The following is a 22199-nucleotide window of genomic DNA, read 5'->3' on the forward strand; positions in this document are numbered from 1 at the left end:
CCTCTTTATTATCAACACACTCCCGCCGCCGCCAAGATGCGATGGTCAAGCAGGAGGAAGCAGCTAACAGGTGGTTGCGGCCAATACAGAAAGGAACCCAGGTACGATAAAAAAACCGGCAGTCATAGCAATACGAAGGTCAGTTGTGAAGCGGCGGAGAAGTGGCAGAAGTCACACGGAAGGAAGAGTGCTTGTTGAGATACGATCTCGTTGTGCACCCCGAGTACACCCGCACCATTGAGGACGCGCAGATACCGGTAGCAGGAACAATGTTCCTGGGAATCCTAGGTAGGATGATCTCGAGCACCCGACGATAGCAGATACTTCATTCAATTCTGAACAGCGGACATCAAGCGCCACTCTCAACGTGGAAAACCGCCGTGTGGCAACATTAAGGCGCTGTTGTACATCTCCGACAGTCGCTATTTTGCCGCGTTCAACTCAGAAACGTGAAGTCACAAAAGCTTCCACCGTGACTGTTAACGGACGAATGCTTCAGCCAATTCTTCGCGCTTGCTACGCACCTGAATTCTAGAATGGGTACCACATAATGTTCCCAGACATGACCATCACTCCCCAGGGCATCTTGTTGCAGACTGGCGTCGACCGAAGGATACTGTTAGGCTCCGAATGGGGGAATTCCGAGCATTAGAAACGTATGTCCCTCACGAACTAGACTGACGCGCACTCGTTCATCAATCTCGGGCCGTCGTAATCTCGTCAGCCGCGTCTGATGTGCTGACGTCTTGCCACGCAGAGCCCTGGGAACAGCAGAGAGAGGCCGGTCACCTTCATATCATTCGTAGCCACTCGACTCGCTCGCTCGAGCTTGCTGCAGCAGGCCTCCTTGACGACTGCCGAATCCTGTGCGCCCTCCTCATTGCACATCCTGAAGTGGCTGATGGTGTAGTTTCGCGGGTCCGCAAGCTGCGCCGCTCGGTCGTAGTCGGCGTGAGGGTGATTTTTGGTGCTTCGATCGCCTATGCGCCGTAACCGCCTGGGTCGTAGGGGAGTTCGCCCTGCTCGGGATGGAGCATCATATCTACGAAGTCGGTCCTGGTTAGCCCCTGAGGGGCCCGCGTGTAGCCAGGGCAGTTTGCTATCGCTGGTATTTGGTCACAGCTGACAACTTGTCGTCGCGAGTTGTGCAGACCGGGATGGTGAGCTGCTCCACAATGTTTCCGGGACGACGTTCGCAGCAGCCGACAGGGGAGCTTCCATTACCTTTTGAGGCGGGCCGTTGAGCGTGGTCATTGTAGCTGCCGAGCATCTTTTCATGAGCCCTCCACAACCAGGTTCATATGGTAGTTCGCGCAATGCAGATCGGGACGCCGTTGCTGTGGAGATCGGGACGCCGTTGCTGTGGAGCGGTGGAGATACCAGTAGGCATAAACGCCAGCGGAGGTGCCAGTGGGAATGCCAGAGCCGGGGAAAAACACGACCATCGTTTTTTACTGGCAACGGCGCCCGCTCGCGACGGCCACAAACGCGGTGTTTTAGCAGGAAACGTCCACCTGCGCCCGCGGCGTACGAACCGTAGAAGAAAATCAAGTTGGGTGGTTCCGGGATGGCCGCATCCTTGCACGTCGTAGTCATGGGGTCTTTGGGAAGTTCAATGCCCTGGCCGTCCGTGAGTACGTCGAAGTCGTCGCTAGGCGGTGTGCTAGGTACATCAAGTTGTCCATCAAGGGAATCTGGCGCGAGCTCCGCCAGTTGTTCAGGGCGATCAGAGTCCTCGCCAGTAGTGCGAAAGTGTAGGTCACAGCCGTGCGGCTCACACACAGCGTCCACATTGGCCACATTGTCGGCATCCACGGTTGTCTTGCTGTCACCAGGGAGCGCAGCAGTCTTGCCATACCGGGTGACGGCAAAATCAGGGCTCGGCGCTCCGGTATTCTGAGCAGCAACTTGACAAGGAACCGCGGAGGGTCGCGCGAAGGAAACGTGCGCGCGTTTCATGTGCACGTTTTCGTGGTATTCAAAGCTGGTAAAGTAGTCACCTTCCAACTCACCTAATTGGATGATTTCCGGGACGCTCTTGTCAATGACCTTCATCTTCTCGTACTTGGTGTTGACGGCGAGCAGGTGCGGGCGGATCTGCTCGGTCGGTGAGTCTGCATACTCTAGCAAACATTCAAATGCAGCTACGCCCCTTGTGACGGCTTGCCTCACGAAGTCACGGCGGCGGCGCAGCAGACGGCCATGGCAGACGGCAGCGAAGCCGGGCGACGGGTGGCTCCGGCAAAACTCGGTAAACGTAACAGTGTCCCTGCTGCGGTTTTATTGTAGTCCGCCGCTACACATTGACTCCCCATTTGAGTGACCACAAAAATGTTTGTCAATTACAGCGTTTCGTTTATTGAAAACATTCAAATTTTGGGTGTTAATTATTCTAAGCTGCCCCTTGGATATTAGGGGTGCCGTAGTTGAAGGCTCCGGATTAATTTCGACCACAGAAATTACTACACACAGGCATTTTCGCTTTTTGCCTCCACCTAAAAAGCAGCTACTGAGGTCAGTATCGAAACCTCGTCCTTGGTCTCAGCAGCATAACGACTTAACCACTGAACATCGGAAGCTAGTGTTCTTACGTAAGTATTACCACGACGCTTTTTCTGAGCTGAAAATGAGTTTGTTTGGGACAAGGGACTGCAAAATGGTCTTTGTACTCATTCTACTACTACATACACGGATGAAATACGCGCGTTGCCCGAATGTCGGGCGATACCGGCCGTTACGCGTAACGGAAATCTGAGTGTACTCCAATAGTTTACGGCAAAATGCTGAACTAATGGCGAGCCATTGATCATGGTCCACTCGGGTTAACAACGGTTTATATTACTAGTTTGACTATAACGGATAATGGGGAGGGCACAATAGGTAATCGCTGCGAATACAACAGCGCTCTTTTTATCTTCTTCTGGCTCTTACTTACACGGCTTCAAGGGCAGCTATAAGTGAGGTGTTTACCAAGATGTTTGTCCACCAAGAGTTTCAACGCTTACGAAGCGATAACTTTTCCGATTACGTTTCGGACCCCTAAAAGTAATCAACGTTTATCTTGCTGAAGGCGGTTAAACTAGATATCTCTGCTGTGCGCAATTTAAATGTCTCAATATTTCTTTGTAAACTCACCGGGGACACCAGTTGGCCACTTTGTAACAATTTATATAAGGTTTTTGTGCCCTACTATTCCACTCTATATTACCCTGAAAAATGTATTCGCAATGACATTATTATATAACGCTGAAGCACACATTGAAGGTAGTTTTGTGTATACCGCTTCTACCGGTACATGGAGTTCGACTTCGGCATTTCGTTCCCACTTTCATATAATGCAGCGTGTATTTCTCCGAGAGGAAATGTTATCTCTAACGATGCAATTGTGGTCGTTGGGATTAATCGCCCAGATTTAGCGGAAATCCCCAAAGTGGAGTAAGTTTCTGCGAAGGAATGTTTCACATCCACCTCAATGCAGCCGTTCGACTACAAAGGAAAGCTGTGCGGCTTTATCAGAAACTTCGTAGTTGAAGAAAAATTCCTAGAGCGGCAGGATTCGAACCCGGGACCACCGCTTAACCAGAGCAGTCACTCTACCAACGGAGCTAACCAAGAGGCTAGCAGTTTGTAGCGCGAGACCGAATTGATCAACAACTCCAAGTGATGGAAAGGTGTTCATCGAGCAGATTTAGGGGAAATCCCCAAGGTAGAGTAATTTTCTGCGAAGGAAAGGTTGACCTCCACCTCAATGCTGCCATACAGCTATAAAAGAAAGCTATGTAGCTTTCCTTTGTAGCCGTATGGCAGCATTGAGGTGAATGTCAATCTTTAGTTTGCTCATTGGGGTTGCATTGTCGTAAAAAACAGGTTTTAACACGGTATAATCTTTTATCCGACAACGCCCCCTTCAGAGAGGTATTGACAATGTTTTTAACGTTTTTGTTGATAACATTATTCAGGTTATAAAACAGCCTGTCTATTAGTTCTAGCCTGGCTAGATGTTTCAGTACACTCCTCAACGTTGGTCTGATTCTCAGGAAGTTGAGTGGAGCCCTAGCAAAAAAAATTTCCCCGCACCTCCCCGAGGGGGATTGTGAGGATGCAGAAATGCGAACGTTCAACGCAACGTCCTCGGGTACCATGCGAGGAAGGCACCGCACAACCTTCGATACGTCGATGGGCACGTTCACCGCCTGTACCTTGACTCCAAACTGCCCGTTGCCTCGAGTCAGCCGCCTGATGCTCATGAAGGGGAGTCGAGGCGCGATGAGCCGCTCTTCGACCGGGTTCAGATCGGGAAGATGCGCCGGCCGAGGAGGATAACGGTAGCCAAAACTCACGCAGCCCTCCTCTTCGCAGCTTTGTCTGCTTCTCCTTCTTCTTCTTCAGCGGTTCCCCTACGAGAAGATGACGATGGTGGTGGAACGCGAAGCTATCTCGTGATGGATTGTTTGGTTGGCCAATCCCTAGGGGCATCATGCCACAATCATCATCAGACGCGCTGCGCCGCTCTTCGACCGGGTTCAGATCGGGAAGATGCGCCGGCCGAGGAGGATAACGGTAGCCAAAACTCACGCAGCCCTCCTCTTCGCAGCTTTGTCTTCTTCCCCTTCTTCTTCTTCAGCGGTTTCCCTACGGGAAGATGACGATGGTGGTTGAACGCGAAGCCATCTCGTGATGGATTGTTTGGTTGGCCAATCCCTATGGGCATCATGCCAATATCATCATCAGACGCGCTGCGCCGCTCTTCGACCGGGTTCAGATCGGGAAGATGCGCCGGCCGAGGAGGATAACGGTAGCCAAAACTCACGCAGCCCCCTCCTCTTCTCAGCTTTGTCTTCTTCTCCTTCTTCTTCTTCAGCGGTTCCCCTACGGGAAGATGACGATGGTGGTTGAACACGAAGCCATCTCGTGATGAATTGTTTGGTTGGCCAATCCCTAGGGGCATCATGCCACAATCATCATCAGACGCGCTGCGCACGCCGGCCAAGGGACGCACGACAACCCCCGACTATAATGCATTTCTGCATAAAAAAGGAATAACAAGTGGGTTTATAATGATAGGCGCTGTAAGTTTGTTAAATTGGTTTGCTATTTTCTAGCAGTGCATTGCTTAAATGGTTGGTGTATGGGCGCACGTTAGATGATACGGCGCAGTTAAAAGACAAGCAGTTAGAGGCCAGTCATTATTACATTTGCTTTCTAGTGAGGTAAAGGGGCTGTAGCAGTGTGGAGAGTAGGGGATTGTACTTGCTTTCCTATTTAAACGTAGATATGAACAAAGCTCTAGCGTGCTTCTTTAGAAACGTTTTATGCAATTTTAACTTGTCATGTGCAGCATACTTTGAACCGGCTGTACTGTGACATAGGCAGCGTACGAGAGGATTTCGTAGGTCCGAGATAACCAGGTGTTCAGGATTAGCCCTTACCGCATCATCACGACGCACGTTTTGTTTGCTGTAGGCTCCCGGTGTGGCAACTTCAATTTTGCTTTAAAAAAACCATAAAAGTAGAAGACAAAGACAATGTTTGATGCTAGACATGCAGCCTACCCTAATTTGGCACCTTGGATTTTGTACTTCTAAAATTTAGCACAATCAGCGGGTCTATTTCGTGATTGCAACGACGCACTGCAAACGTCTCCTTCAGCGCTGGCTGCGGCTCTGCCTCGCGATTTCGCAAGGTGATTGCTCCCAGGGAAGCGCTACTGGCCCCTATCGGTTTCCTCTACTAGCGGCCCTGTCCGTACGTGAATAGACAACTATCGAATGGAGCTAACCATGAATTTCACCAAATTTTGCTATGAAGTAGCGAAGCAAAGAAGTTCTGCAACTGCTTTTGCCCTCGAGGAAAGGACGTTGCCTTCCTTCCTAATTTTCCCTGTGTATTTTCTAATACCATGTGTATGAACTGGCCACAATAGCAATGCTACTCAGAAATGAGCTATGAAAGGGTCTCTATGTAGACTTATATACCTTAATATGATGCGAATGGCATTCCTAGTACCACGAAAATCGGGTAATGTACCGAGTCATAATTTCTGGCATTTAATTGAGAAGGGAAGTGCAGAAATACGAGAATCTAACCGCAAACACTACATTAAAACATGAAAGAAATACGTTCGTATAAGGGTGAGAAATAAGGTTCTTATTTATTTGTGACTCTAATTGAACTGGCAAATACGCTGGCTGCAAAGTCCACATTGTTATTTACGTCCAATGCTTGCTCTGAAATTCGGTAGACTTTTTCTCAGGAGAGCATACCTGTTCTTGTAGCGCAATTATTTGGCATTAAATTTACAACGCATCAGCAGCTTCCTCAGCTGTGCACTTTATGTCACACCACGATTCTTTAAAAAGCTCTACCTAAGTTACAGAGTCAATAGAAAAAAACTCCGTCACGGACATTTCATAGAGTAAGAAAAAACAAGCATCGGTTGCATAAAGTAGGCAGAACTGAGCAATGTGCAATATTGTTTGTAAACATAGTTTTCATATTGTCGTACCAAAACAGTGAACACGGAAGAGTTTTGGACAATGATTCAAGTGGGCACGTGTTGTTAGCAGAGAAGCGCGTTTATATTTGCAATTTTTCGATGATGTTGGTACAGTTGCAATGCATAGAGATTTTGTCAGAAAATATAACAAGAAGCTATTTAATTTGTTTAGGAAAAGTTATAATTTATAGAAATATATGCTGGGTAACAGTGCTTACGGCTCACGATGAAGAGGAGCGCCAAGCCAAGGAAGCCCAGAACGACAGGAACGATGCAGGCGAAAAGGATGTAACCTCCACTTCCGCCGAATTGAACAGCTGCACGTACGGACCGGAATCTGCCAACACATCATAATGCCGTAGAGCGTAGGTCTTCGCAGTACGGTAGGGCCCCATGAACCGAAAGTGGGTGCTTTTTTGTAGGGTGGACGAGTCTTCTCTCCACTCCTCAAGTATGGAGAAAATTGTCAAGGTGGTAACGCAAAAAGTAGAATAACTGCGACATATTTTTTTTTCTGATCTGGGAGAAAAAAACCGCAATTTTAAACAGGCGCTTGTATTATTGGGCGAAGGTAAGGGCATTTATACAGAGTCAACTTACGAATCACTATGTAATCGATTAATTCGTCCCCGAAAATCTGTATAACGTTTCTGAGCCAATGCCTTCGCATTAGGAGAACACCTTTTCGTAGCTCTGTTTGATAATTATATTGAACGCCAATTTGAAATATCTTATAGCACTCGAAAAGAAATTCACCAATGCACATCCAAGTTAAACGTTCAGAAAAGTTGACGCTGCCTGTGTATGCCTGAACCGTTCCCTCCGCATGGCGCAGTTCCCTGAACTTGTCAAGCGGTTTAATTGCAGTCTTTTAAAGTTTCTTGTGATGACTGAAAAATACTAATGCGCAAACTGCAATTCTAATTATTTTGAAATAAAGAACGGGCTTATTTAGAGTGTGTCAAATGGTTGTCTGTAAAGCTCGGATGGCCGGCTTCTGACAGCCCGGGCGACATCTGCGGATAGCGCCCGGTTTAAGACAGCCAGCTGGTGTTTAAGAATGGTTCAGTCAGTGCTACTGTTGTCTCCTCTCGTTTCGTCTTTTGTGTTGGCTTCGGCACCTGGTATTGCCGCAAGAACATGCCAGCTTGAGCGCGTACTTCGGCAACTTTTCGCGTGCATTACCTTCGGCATACAACCAATCGTGCGCCATCGTCCTACCAATCCGATGCGTGTGTATAGTGAAATGTACGCAACATGACTCGGCTGGTTACTTTCTCAAGTTTTCTCGTTCACTTTATTGGAAGGGTTCCTCGGTGTTGATGCGGAGCATCACTGACAATAAACCATACTTGGCTCAGTTGGCAAAAAAGCGACATCCCGATATCACCGTCGCCGAGACCTGTCATTTCAATTCTCATTAGCTGCATGAAGTCAGTAAGAAGGCTCTCATGAATATTGACAGTGAAGCGAGCGGCGAATCCGCCGGCCTGACGTCGCCGTGGGCAGCTGACAGCTGCTGTCACAGGCTCTTGGCCGATTACACCACTCCATTGGCAGCGACGTCAATGTCCACACCTACACAAATGCTCTCACTACAGAATGAAAAGTTATTCTTATGGATTGCCACCCCATTTAGGAAACTTATATGCCATACACAGAATTGCTTGACAGAGCTAGTACCATCAGGCCGACCTTTCTGGGTTTTTTTTTATTTCGATAAAATCTCTGTTCCTCTAAACACTTCCATAACCTGTTCTCCTGGTTATTTCCCCTACTTCTTCGGGGATGCAAAAATCATCTAATGCACCGTGCTACGTCAAAGCTTGCATTTTTCTCTAGAAATAGCAACATAATGATCGTGAAGAATTACCCACCATCTCGCGGCTTAGTAAAATCTTAAATGACGACTAGTCATATGCAGAGAGTTCTGTGATATTAGATACTCGGAAGTGAGCCACAGAAACCTGGACATAATTCCGAGCATGGTACACGTGAGGCGTTCAGATTGGAAGGACAGTGATGCAACATCTGGTAGCAAAACCAAATAAGTAAAAAATTACGTAATATTTTTTCTGAACAAGAAACTGCTTTTGTTATAAACGATACTTCGCTAAAACAGGAAATGAATTTGTTCTCAGTGCATAGCAGTGAAAACCAGGAAACATTTCGGATCAGTTAAATTGGCTACGGAAGCGATTTTGGTACGTTAGGGTTTATGATCAATCTGCACAAAATATTCGCCCAGGAAGCGATCACACAAGCGATATTTTTATATATATTTAGCGCGCGTGCATGCGTGTGTGTGTGTGTGTGTGTGTGTTCGTGCGTGTGTGCTTGAGCGCCTGTGTGTGCGTGCGTGCGCGCACGGGTGTGCACTGTGCTTTTGTAAGAACACAGATATTTAGCAGGTGTGTTTGTTAGTTTCTTTGAAGGCTGCGGACGCTTTCCATGATATTGTGTTCAATGAAATGTAAGTTTGTCTCCTAATATTCACAAACTACGAACAGATATATCCCGGCTCACTCGTATTTTTTATAAGATGATACATTTACTACCAGCTTCGTAATAAAAGCCGTCTACAGTCTAGTCATATTTTCGCCTTAACTGCTGCCTTCTAGTGCGTGGTTTTACAGGAAAAACAAACATAGGAGACCTATGCCGGCTCCAAAAAAAAAAAAGTCTTACGCATAATTTAAAACGCACCCTATATCAGTCACAGTTCTCCTTTATTTAAGAAACATCAGTTATTGACAATTATGACCACAAAAACAACAAACTCTAAATATTTATCACCACATAAGGACGGAGCGTAATGACTTTTACAAAAAATACACTTCAAGAAGACATGATGACGAGTTTAGCAGTTAATATACACAACACCAAAAACTCGCACAAAGTACGGTCACCAGAAAGTGAACTAGCAGATTCCCGACATTTTAAACCTTCCCCCCGCAATTCTAACTATGACGCAAGATGCTAAATTCGAACAAGCATTCAAAAGAAATCAGACATGTTCTTTTTTGAACTAGAGGAAAAAATGTGTCTTGTAATTGTTTGTTTCCTTCTGAAAATTTAGAGGTGATTTTTTCTTTCTGTGAATTCTTGTATTGTAATTATTGTTTCTTTATAATAATTCAGAAATGTTTTTTCTTTTTTTTCTTGGTGAGAAGTCTTGAATTCTACTTATTGTTTTGTAAAATCTGAGAGCTGACATGTTTCGTATTGTGAAGTTTTTATTGCAACTATTGTTTCTTTCTGAAAACTGAAAGCTCATTTTCTGTGTGCAATTATACACATAGAAAATTAGCTTTCAGTTTTCAGAAAATTAATTTCAGGTTTCATAAGTGCCTACAAAGGGCGTGCACTTCCCACAGAGTCGTGGAAAAACGAGTGGGGGGAGGTGGCGTCACCTTGTCAGGCTTTTGTAGCCTTTGTGACCGTTCCCTTCGACAACTGTATAATCATTCCTGTACTTGTCGCAATAAACTTTCAACTTCAACTTCAACTTCATTGTGTGCTGATGCAAAACTTATTTTCTGGCACAGGCTTTTTCATATATCAATTACTGTAGTTTGTTCTCCGCATTAAACTACTATTTAACGCAATAAAATAATATATCGGCGGAGATTTCTTCACTTACCGGCGAGCAGCTGCGAACAGTACAGAGGGATAAAAGCGAACATTTGAACTCTATTTTACCCTTTTTGCACCATCTTCTCACTATATTCCCATAGACGGCACCGCCAGCTTGCATGCAGGTAAGAAGGAATTTGGCCATGTAGAGAACATCGCATTTTTAAAATATCATTATGCTATCGACTTCAAGACCACAAGCAACGATCCGACATTTAAAAAAAAATTCAAGTGTTCGTGTGTTCTCTGTAACTTTTGAGCACTTAGGCGTCTCCGACTTCAAAATCCAAACGATATTTGTTGGCTCTATCAGGTTACGTCTCATGGCGACTGCGGCTGATTTTTCGGAAGTCCAAAGACGTCGTAATCGCAGGCTAGGTACAGTACCCCTGAGTAAAAAGTAGAATGTTAAACTGCGATTTTACTAAACCTGCAGCATTATTTATGCTGTAAAATTATTAACAATATGTTATTCCGAGAATGGTGTATTATCTCTGTAACCTTTACCGACACGTGAGGTGTATCTGTGGTCGTGTTTTATGTTCTCTAAACCAAAAGATTTTGCGCGTTTGTCACGGCAGTCTGTGAGTTGGTTGAACTTCCCACATACTGCTGATACTGACTCTGTCACGAGAACTGAGAATTCGTGAATTGTCGCTCAATGGCCTGCCACTTTTCGTGTAAGCTGTTGGAGTTCCGGGAAATTACATCTCAAAGAGCGACAGTTGAGCTCCAATATCGCAAACTTACGGGTCCAGGCCAAACAATCGAACCGTCTGGACCTGTCGAGTTTCTATCTGTTCTGCAGTCGTTGGTATGAGAGGACTCGCAGCCCTGCGAGTCGCAGCTGCCACGAAATGATGGACGCGTCTCCTTGAGCTGGTGGCATTCCGACAAATGAAGCGATGCGAGGGAAGTTCTAAATCACAGCAGGTAGAACGAAATTATACACACGGTTGTCCAGAGCACGAGATGGCCGGTTGTACCCGTTGCGGGTCGATTACAGGCCTGCGGGCGGACAACACTGAGTGTGTCATGGGAACAATTTTTTTTTTGTCTGTACCATTCGTACTTCCCTTTAGGAATAAATAAAAACGGCTACGATTACAATACTCCCTAAATCTAAATTTGTGCGCAGCACCAGCTGCAGTCTTTTCGGTCACAGCGCATAGCTGCTGCGTCTCAAAAAGGGATCTCGTGATCAGTGAACGCATTGCGGCGCGCGCTTCCCTGCCGTTGCCTCGCAGCGCGTCGCCGCCGCCGGGCATGTTGTGAACCGTGTTTCAACCTCCCGTGGAAATGTCAGTGGAGGAAAGCATCTGCGTCGGCGGCGCGAACTGCGTCTCAGGAAGTGGATGCAAATTGCGTATCAGGAAGGGACTGCGAACTGCGAAGTGAACGCGTCACTGTTGAGCGCACGACGGCAGGCGCTGCTACGGTGTTATATCGCGGCGCGGCGCCGCCGACCGGCATGGTTCATGCGGGCTAGGCATACCACCCTCCCCCCACACACTTTCGCCACCCGCTCCTTCGCCATTTTTCATCTGCATTCGGTGTTCTCTTCATTAACTCGATTGCGAGGCCAACGAGGGACACCACACACTTAAGGCCGTAACAACGTCTCGTCTCCACTGTTAAAACGGGTGGCTTTCAACGCCCACAATTCATTAAGCGTATACGCTGTAATAAAGCAGAGGTGTCCAAGTGCCTCTTTTGCCAAAAAACAAGGCAGTAAATTTGATTGATTTTATTGACTGTACGGTTTATCTCGCCAACGCAAAGCGGGCGATGAGGCCCGCCGTAGTGGGGGGACCTGGATTAATTTTGACCACTTGGGGTCTTTAACGTGCTCAGAAATTGCGTACACACGGGCGTTGTCGCTTTTCGCGTCCCTCATAAAAGCAGCCGCCGCAGCCGCGAATCGAATCCACGTCCTCGTGCTCAGCAGCACAAAGCCTTAGCCACTGAGCCACCTTACCAGGTAAGGTAATAAATTCACTTACGATTGTCGCCCATGGCTTCGGCATCTGTGAAAGTAATTACGAATTCAACAAAACAAGCGAAAGAATTTTAACGCATAAGCAAGGAAAACACCCTGTAGGGCTACATAGCTGCACTGAAACGGTGATCGTATTCGTAAATTCGACCGTGATGCATAGGTTGCTGGCGCAGTTTGCCTTCCTGCAGAACCACCGCAGTGGCGGACGAGGAGAACGGTAACCACAACGAAACAAGTCCGTAAAAGCCGAACAACGTGAGTCTCACGGTCGTACGTGAGATTCGAATTTTTACGTTGCGGGCTGTACGAAGCCTCCGGCGGCGCCCTGACCTCCCTCTTGGCAACAAATACGGCTCCGTCGCTAACCCCCTGGGTGAGATATCGTGTTTTAATCTGTTGATTTCGTCTGCAATTTGCGCATTTTAACCCTCACACAAATTTTCGATCAAGAAAGAGCTTTCGTTTTTCAGATAGAATGGCGATTTTTCAGCTGCTAAGCCTGATGTAGTAGCGGTAATCGTTGCCATAGCAACAGGCTCGCGAGATCACGAGTGGCTACAGCAGTGTCTGTGCCGGTTAGTAGATGGCGCTACGAGTAACGCGCGGGTTTGAGCGGAGAGCGCGCGTATCCAGGCGCCCTTAGCGTGATGTGCGAGCGACAACTAAGAGAGTTTCAAACTACATGCGCGTGGTCTACATATTGGCGTTGAGCGCAATCACGGGCGGCGCTTCCAAGTGCGGCGCCGTGACCTCCACTTAGAGATTTTCGCATTTGTCGTCCGCTCACTCGGGCTGGCTCTCCCTGCTTTTCCTTTGCGCTCGGTTGACGTGTGATGCTTGTCCGCACCACATTTTGCGCGTGGGGAACTTTTTATTATAAGAATAGACTAAGATCGCCTACACTAGCTCAAGGCGTGATTTAACGCATAGTTTTCGATATCGCTACGGAAGAAACATTGCCGGCGACGCCCCATTCTTTGCGAAGCCGGTCTTGTGCGCAGCGCGAAGGGTCGGAGCCCACTTGTCGGCTTCAGTTGTGAGCAATATTTAGAACAAAGGGAATAGCCAGCGACAACAGCGAAAATACAAGACAAAACCAAATTTCAAAAACAAAAAACAAAAACCTATGCGGCTGTCGGCTTTCGCAGAAGGCTTTGCGATTCCGGGTAATCGTATGCAATCTAAATCAGTTTTTTGAACCTTGGCGAACGCTCGAAAGTATTGCATCACATCACTTTACGTTGTCGTGGCATGAAAGTGGGCCGACATGCACTGTTGTCCACAAAAACTGTAGGCTGAGTTCCAAATAACCTACTGTGTGTATAGGCGCGTACTGGTTTTATACAGGCTTTTAACCAGTACAGATGTTTATTGAGCCAAACGAGCCACGTCTACGGCAAAAATACAGTAACACTATGTTTGTTCAGAGCTGGAGGGATATTTCGTTACATTTCCCACAGCCATATCTTCTCAAATATTAGGTATGCATCACAGGAAAGCTGCACTCAAGAGGAGGAGAAGGAGGACATGAAGGAGAAAACTTCATTTAGCCGGAAAATTGAGATGATTAGTGGGCCGGGTCCTCAGTCCAGGACAAGAGTAACAGATATTTTTTCCTTTACGCTTAGAAATTAAAGTTGGAAAACAATAAAGAGCTGCTTAGAAATATGCATCGCTTTCGTTTCTTGTTATATAGGCACGGGACACTGAAGTTTGCGCGCCACTGCAGCGCCACATCTCGCCGCCGCTTAGCAACTGTGGGTCGGTGGGTGTCGCGACCGGCCGTTCAGCGCACGCAAAAACACGCGCGCTGCGTGCGGTTCAACGTTGTGTGGCGAAAGTTTTTTAAGAAACATAGTTATAATTGCAAGTTGCAGGGTCCGAAAGGATCAAAATGTTGCAGGAAAGAATGAGTGGCAGCGCCGCTACTGCTGCGTGAAGGACTGCCATAATCGCGAAAGGCAGCCTGCCTGAAATGCATCGTTCTGTACAAGTTTCTTCGGCAGCCGTGTAGAATGAGCGTTGCAAGAAATGTTTTTTTGCAGTAAGAAAGCTACGACATTTGTTGTCATTGGAAGGAGTAAAATTATGGGTACGTTGACTGTTTATGCGCAGCGCAGACAGGAAGGGCCGTAAAACTAAAACGTTTGCTTTCAGTGTTCCATACACAACGCGTGCTGCGATGAATCCCATGCCGTCGTAGTATTTGCATAACACAAAGTATTAGGGCTTTCGCCACTATTGTTTTATTAACAGTAACCTTTTTTAGTGGAATTCACGGCACCGAATGGATGTCAAAAGACGGCACACGGCACAAGAATATGTTCACAGCACTTCGCGAGTGATGCCAAAAGCAATGTCAAGACGGTAATGTCAATACGCATCCCGCTTACTGCCATACTTTGATCCCCAGAGTTCGGCCACGTATTCTAAGCGAGAGCGTGGCAAGCTATCAATGGCAAGGTTGCATTCACTGGCGCTGTCTTCTTTAATGCGTTTTGCGTACTCTGAAAGTTGAAGTTACTATTGTTTAAGCAGAGGATCGCGAGGATGAAGAAATACTTTTTTTGGGCATTCTGAATGGCCTGAACAAACTGTATCACAATTAGCCGTTAAGACGAATCTAACATTAATCACAAGATAGAAGCCAAAACTAAACGGAATCTTCGTAAAGACGGCCGCAGTTCCGCAGCAGATTTTCAACTGTGTGGAACTGCGTTTACTTTGTGATCAGTTAATAACGTTTCGAATCCGTTGTTAAATATTGACAACAACAACCGAGCTGAAGAAGGGCAACCGAAAAAGTAACTATACAAACACGCTTTTGTCGTGGAGCGCGTTGTATAAGCTGGGGTCACTTTATTAGGCTGTGATACAAGAAAAATAAAACTGACCTGAATTGGCGCTGTAAATAAGCTTCCCCTTGCTGAGAATGGGATTTCGCAACGATGTCTGTTCAATAAATTTCTTTAACGGCGTACACGCGAGCGGGAACGCACAATCTCTGTAACTTCTCGCGCACGCGAGGCCGACAGTAGTAGCTCAGCCCCGTAATTGTCCGGAAATTGCACAGAAGCACTTCATACATGGGGGAACTATTTGCCGGAACAGTATTCAAGCACGAGACACCTTTCAAAAACAATCACTGAATCGCAAAAACAAACAACCGAGAGGCGCCGAATATATGAACGCGCGCCCACCGTCTGGCTCTCACCGATCCAAAGTTAGCTCAAGCTTCCGCGGGGCGGCGCTTGGTGCACTTATTCGTCGCGCCCTCTGAGCAGTGACCGGTGCCTATATGCAGGTGTACTATTTAATGCGTTTGTTAGGGACTGTATCAAGCCTTCAACGCCGTAATCAGATCGTAGCTGCTCAGGTTGAGAGTCAGTTCGTTATGATAACGATATAATTACGATAGAAATTAGGAGCACAAAAGCCGCCTTCGAGTACTCTGGACAGAGTTGTCTGAGACGCGATCGTGGCAGCGTAGCACAAACCTTCTCATTGTATTTTCACGTGAATAAACAATTCACGCTGCGGATATGCACCTTCTTGCATGCAGCCATAACGAAAGCCAATTTGTGAGAAAGGGAAGGTATGCCATACAGACTGAACAGAATATCCACAAGACTTTTGTAAGCTTCCCAAACAATCATCTGCAAACCTACTAACAAAACGTTTGTGACGGTGCAGAAAAATGAATGCGTTGGGCACAAAAAAAACCCACACTGTAAAGAAAAATGGCCAATTTTACGGAGAAAGCTGCTGGTAAAATGTTACCGGACACATTTCCGTAATTGAGACAACGGAAAGAATTCTAAGAATGAACATTCCGTAGTACGGGAGACCGTAACAAAACAAACACACTTTCCGTAATTGATAGAATCTTCAGAAAAGAAAAAAATACTTCGACGACGAATCAAACCCGCGACGTTGATCGAATGGGCACGACGCTCGAGACCACTGCACCAGCGCACGAACGCTGTACTTGTGCCGAACAACCTGTATACTACATGGTGCCCACCCTGCGTGTGCCATACATCGGTGTTTACTAGCTGGCTTACAGATTTCCTGGTTGATAAAGTGCGATTTCTTAAATAGCGCTTTCGCAGTAAGGTTCCGCGAAGCCCTCACAATAGTTGATCGCCATCAACTCCGCTGTTTAGAGAAAGCGCTCGCAAAAATGTGTGTGACTGGCTACGACTGCGATTTCGAACTGCATGAACAGTGCTTGCTGTGCTTTCGTTTTAAGCTTTAGGCTAAATACATCGGCCGATATTGATTCCTTGAGAACTCAGTTACCTTCCGCAACTCTGCTTTTGCACGAAAATAACCTTATATTTTCTACAAGTGTGCCGGTTACACAGGCATATACAGTTTGCAGGTACGGCGCCGCGACGTTGCCGGAGCGTCGTAAAGACAAGATACAGCGCTCGTGTTGAGCGGTATGGGCCTGATGGTCCTCACTACGTTTACTACACTTTAGACACTAACGAAACAGAGCCGCATTCATTGCGCCACGAATGTTGTCGGGGCGCAGTTTTCGCTTCTCGATTGATTCTCGACGATCGACACGACAATATATTTCTTGCAGTTATTAATAAACTGATCTGTTTCTGTTCTGCATCATACAGAGAAAACGCCCGTATTTTGCAAAGCAGAAAAAGATTCCGTTTGACGTGTAACGGAGAGAGCATCCGTATACTGAGGGACGGAGCGCACTTCCGTAGTCCGTAATTTGTCCGTAAAATTACGGATTGTTTTTACAGTGCAGTCATCTTATACAAACGAACAACAACGACAGAAATAGAAGCCAGCCGCCTTATTGCCTGCTGTGAGATGCACGTGTAGGGGATTGCTGCTTGGCCCGTGTACCAGTGGCCTGTTGAGTCTTCATTATATCATCTCAAAAATACTGTAGGGAAGCTTACGCATTTTGAATACTTATCGAGGAGCTCTGAGCGCTGAATTTCGCGAATAAGCTAGACAGGAAGAGTTACACACGGTCTTCTGACAGATGCTCTGAAGAAAGTTGTTTTCTCTCTCTTCGTGCGTTGCAAACTTGGGGGGATACAGCTTTAAATTATTCAGAAGCCGGCAAACTAGCTAAATTACTGTAAATCCGCTTTTTAATGGACTAAAGCATCAAAGTGGGGGATTTTGGGCGCAGGAACTGCTGCCTCTCACAAGCGGAGTGTAGCAGACGACAGCGATGCGAGTCCCTAAGCCGACGTCCGAGCCAGGGGACGCCACTAAAACATCTCGCCGCCAATACTTTTCGTGTTTGCGTATGTGATCTTCCTACGGACATAAAACTAAAACTTCCAAATCAGGTACTGGCGCATCGACATCGCTCCGTTAAATCTGAGTACCCGACAGAACTAATAATTAATACCAAAATTCAAACTTTAGAATCCCGAAGAAAACAAGCAAGATTAAATTTCTGTTTCACCTCTAGAGGAAAAACAGTGTCATAGACCTTTCGCACGTACTCACTCCGTTATCTTCGTGTCCTGCTAGAGGATACCAGTCCTACAGCTTCAAACCGATTTTTGGACGCAATAACACATTTAAGTACTGTTTTCCTTCGCACAAGAACAGAGTGGAACGATTTGCCGCGCCATATTTCTGAGTCTGGAAGTGTACTAAAATCTCTTGAAAATTACTTTGAAATGTGGTTTAAATTACTTGCGAATATTTTGGATACCTCTCGGTGTTTTTTTTATTCTCTACACCTGTATGACTATGTCATTGGTCATAAAAGTATTGTTGTAACACCTCCCAGTCCTGCTTGCGCCATTTTTTGTGGCCTGCAGTATTTTATAAATAAATAAACAGCTTTAGCTACGTACGTACATAGTTCCTGTACGCAAGCTTGAGAAGCATACGCATACCACGCGAATGTAATTTGAAACTCTCAAGCTAGAGCCACATGCGCTACTACAGCATGCGACTGATCGTTACGACGGTCGCTACGTGTAGTCGTGCGCAAAATTTGAGACACATGGTCCGAAGCGCGCGCTCGGTGCGTCGTCGGCATAGCTACGCCCAGCGTTACTTGATATAGGTGTTCCGCAACTCCCCATAGGCCCCATGCATCAAAACACGGCTCTCCGATTGGTCCAAAGTTAACAATTTTCTGTAGAGTGGAGCCATGTGTTGGTGACAAAATAAACTATTCAACGTGGCTCCCCGCTTGTACGACTCCGGCTAAAAACTGGTATTACGGTGCTTCCGGAAATTTTTTGTGCCGAAGGGGTGCAATGGGTTCAACCATGCAAGTGTCTTATTTGCATACGAATCAAGAGTAGTGAAAACAAAAAGCAGGCGTCTGGTCATCAAGATGCGTCGTTGCTTGCGCATTGTCGTCTGCAGCGCGTAAGCTGCGGTCTTCCGGCGGCAAAAAAAGGGTAAATTTCTCTTCAATGGCTTTACGCAGTTTGAAAGGGTTATTTAGACCCACTTGATAAGCTACTGGATTAGTTTTGTAATACAGTGTGTTTTTAGGCCGAGCGGCAACTTGAAATTAAGTACATAGTTCAGGTCGGACCCATGTTGTGCACGAGTGCCCGCCTAACGGAAATGGTTCGAGGCAGTTGCGCCGACCGAAGTTAAGAAAGCAATGAATAACTTATGGAAGTACAAAAATAAAGAATTATGCGCCTTAAAGGTGGTCCTGCCTACCAAGGCAACAGCCTCCACAATACATTAATGCACAGAACGTTGCAGGAGAAAACAAAATTCCCCGCATTTCCCCGAGGGGAAGAATGTGAAAGTGCGAATGCATGAGTTGAATTTGCGCGGTTCGGTAATGTTCGCGAAAGAGAGATCACACACACACACACACACAACTACAAAGAAAGAAAGATGCATTTATTTACAGACACCTATTTGTGTTGTCGTTGTACTTGATTGCTAGAGCGGATCTCAGCTTTGAAATTTCGTGTCAGTACTCCTTTAAGCGGGTGCATTAGCCCTTCTCACGCCCGATTCCTGGCCAATCCCCCACGTGGGTATGTGCCATGTCAGCGGCCAGGCAGCGCGCGCCCATCTCCCCCCGTTGCCAAAGAAGACGAGGAGATTCCTGGCCAATCCCCCACGTGGGTATGTGCCATGTCAGCGGCCAGGCAGCGCGGGGTGCATTAGCCCTTCTCACGCCCGATTCCTGGCCAATCCCCCACGTGGGTATGTGCCTTGTCAGCGGCCAGGCAGCGCGCGCCCATCTCCCCCCGTTGCCAAAGAAGACGAGGAGATTCCTGGCCAATCCCCCACGTGGGTATGTGCCATGTCAGCGGCCAGGCAGCGCGCGCCCATCTCCCCCGTTGCCAAGGAAGACGAGGAGCGCGCGCACCCGCAGCTGTTGCTATGCGGACGGCGGCGGAATGCGGACGGCGGCGGACGCTTCAGGCTCGCTCAAGAAGTGCATTCGCACTTAAAAATTGGCTTAACTTAATCGAGCAGTGGAGTCAAAACACAAATGACTCAAGAGACACATTCGCGACAGCACTTCATTGCCCGGAAGCTTACAGCACGGCGGGATGAACGGGTGTCCGCTTGCTGTCGTCCGGGCTCCTTGAAGGCGGCGTCTTGTGTCTCCTGGCAGGCGGTGCTCCCGCTGGAACCCTCCGCCGTTGTCACAGTCTTGATGCGTCATGCTGCAACTTGTGCGGGGCGTTGAGTACAGTGTGTTGCTCGTGCGACGGCTTCATGGCGGACCATGTAGGAAAGAATGGGGCATACGGAGCAACGTTTGATTGCGGCAGACATGGGGGCGCTGCTGCAGTCGTTGGCCGTGGCTGCGGCTGTGGCTGTGAAAGCGAAAGGAGGAGGAAAAGGCGTGCGGAGGCAGTGGGCAGTCGCCAGCCGGGAGTGCCGCCAGCCAATAGAGAAAAGACACCGCCTTCAAGGAGCTCGCGCAACAGAAAGCGGAAAGCGGTTGTCTCTGTAAGCAAACATGGCGGCGGCTTAGCTCAGGTAACTTCAGCTCAGCCAAGATATGCAAAGCAAAAGCTTAGCTTGGTATGTTGGAGACTCGGTTTGAATTTTTTCACCCTTGATTTAGCTGATTGCCGACCACTTCTCAAAGCCATTCGGTTCCGTGCAACGCTCACAGAAGAAGGCCGGGCGAACGCACCGTTCCTCTTCGCCGGGCGTGAGACGAGTCACATAACGCGAAACAACCCGGCACCACATGCATGGGAGGCTGCAGGGGTGGTCGGCTGCCTCGGCCGCAGCGGCAGTGGCTACCGTTGTCAGCGCTCGCAGCAGTGCCGACAGCGGTCCCGGCGAAAGATGCGATGCGATTCGAGGGGTGTGTCGCCGGGGGTGAGTCTCCGGTCAAAAGGTCACTTTGCGCATCTCCCGCGACATCGCTGGGCAAAAGGAGTAAAGCTTGGCTTTTAAAAAGAATCCCCTAGGACGTTGCGCACGCAAGTTATAAAGAATTGTCTGGGCCACCGCGCACAGTTCTGCGCAAGGGTATTTGCGCGACGCCTTCCTGGCGTGCGAGATCCACAAGATACACCGGTCGCACTGCATCGACACCGTTTTTTAATGTCTGATTGATTGATTGATTGTAGGGTTTAACGCGCCGACGCAACTCAGGTGATGAGGCGCACCGTAGTGGAGGGCTCCGGATTAATTTTACCACCTGGGGATCTTTAACGTGCGCCGAAATCTCGTACACACGGGCGTTTTTGCTTTTCGCCTCCATCAGAAAAGCGGCCGCCGCAACCGGGAATCGAACCCACGACCTCGTGCTCAGCAGCGCAACGCCTTAGCCACTGAGCCACCACGGCGGGTTTGCACTAAAACTACTCACCAGATTTGCCTAGTTAAATTATTCTACTGCACCTCCCCTCATGACATGGTCCGCTCAAATACCTCCACAGAAGTACAGAGACCTTTCCCAATATACCGCAGTTTTAAGCCAAAGTCCATCCCGCTGACGAGTGGCCAGGGAGTGCTGTTTTTATGCATAGCATACTTTGCCGACTGCGTCCACAGCCATGACCGTGTAACGCCCTGTATTCGCACAAAAATGCAGAAATGGCGGACGTAACGCATATAACTGCTATAATCATATGCAGCTTTCCCGCTCATGGCAGCCCTTTCAACACAGATTACTCTGTAGTGATTTAGTGCAATGTAAACTTTTTTTTTGCAGCTGATATTGGGGGAGAAAACTTGCCTTGTGCTCAATTTCAAGTCTCGCACGTTGCGCGACTAAGTTCCTGAACCATGGAAACTATCCAATAGAAATGCACGAGGGTAAGATTTGACAGCGAATTACACAACACATATTCAGAAGTCCGTGAATTTCTTTAGTGTTTTCATCTTTACGTTGACTTCTTGCTTTGTGCCAAATATCCCTTTCCTGAAGTGGTTTTGCTAAGTTCTTGAGGGGTTTGAACTTGGAGCGAAAAATCTGGGTATGAGCGAAGTCGAAGAAAAATTGGTCGAAAGAATTTAAAAAAAAAAGCAATAGGTAAAAATAAATTTTACTAACATGATGTGACGAAAACAAAAATGTGCATCTTATACATCTTCTCTCAAAACCCAAGGCTAAACAAAAAAAGCCGGAAAATACGTTGTAAATACGAATAAACATGGCGGAAATGAGCAGTGTAACGCCCTGCATTTCCAAGAAAACGCGTAACAGCTAGATATAGCACATTTGTTTGTAATAATAGCATAAATAGACCTGATGGATCGAACAAAATTTTGAACCACCAAGAAAGAATAGAAAAATAGGAAAAATGTATATAAATGAGCTTAGGAAATCGAAAATATGATTGTTATTCATGTCGTCCAAAAACGAAGACTAAAGGAAAAAAGCCCGCCAAACACGTTGTAAATAAAAATAAACAATCGCGAAAACAGAAAACCTCGGCACTAGACCTAATACTTAACTGGCGAAGTCAAGGTACCTAATCCGTATAATGGTGCAAAAATACATCATTAGATTAAAAATACTTGAAAACCTAAAAACAAAAACACAACACAACCTCTTTCCTACTCATTGCCAAATATGGCTGTAAAAAGCTCACACTCTAGACAAGCGGCGTA

At 47.1% G+C, this 22199-nt stretch overlaps 1 protein-coding gene across 1 annotated transcript in view; it reads right to left on the minus strand.

Annotated features, from left to right (window-relative positions):
* The window catches only part of LOC144175620 (uncharacterized), a 68911-nt gene extending 49126 nt beyond the window's left edge, over nucleotides 1-19785 (minus strand). Inside the window, exons 1-4 of the mRNA XM_077704674.1 lie at nucleotides 19659-19785; nucleotides 6715-6813; nucleotides 2013-2123; nucleotides 1515-1907 (exon numbers count right to left, since the gene is read on the minus strand). Of these exons, the coding sequence (XP_077560800.1) occupies nucleotides 1515-1907; nucleotides 2013-2123; nucleotides 6715-6813; nucleotides 19659-19785 (730 nt within the window). The remainder of the gene's footprint in view (nucleotides 1-1514; nucleotides 1908-2012; nucleotides 2124-6714; nucleotides 6814-19658) is intronic.
* Between the last annotated feature and the right edge of the window lie 2414 nt (nucleotides 19786-22199).

The sequence above is a fragment of the Haemaphysalis longicornis genome, unplaced genomic scaffold (assembly GCF_048455015.1).
Source record: "Haemaphysalis longicornis isolate Haplotype H1 unplaced genomic scaffold, Haemaphysalis longicornis Haplotype H1 scaffold_3, whole genome shotgun sequence".
Taxonomy (NCBI): Eukaryota; Metazoa; Arthropoda; class Arachnida; order Ixodida; family Ixodidae; genus Haemaphysalis; species Haemaphysalis longicornis.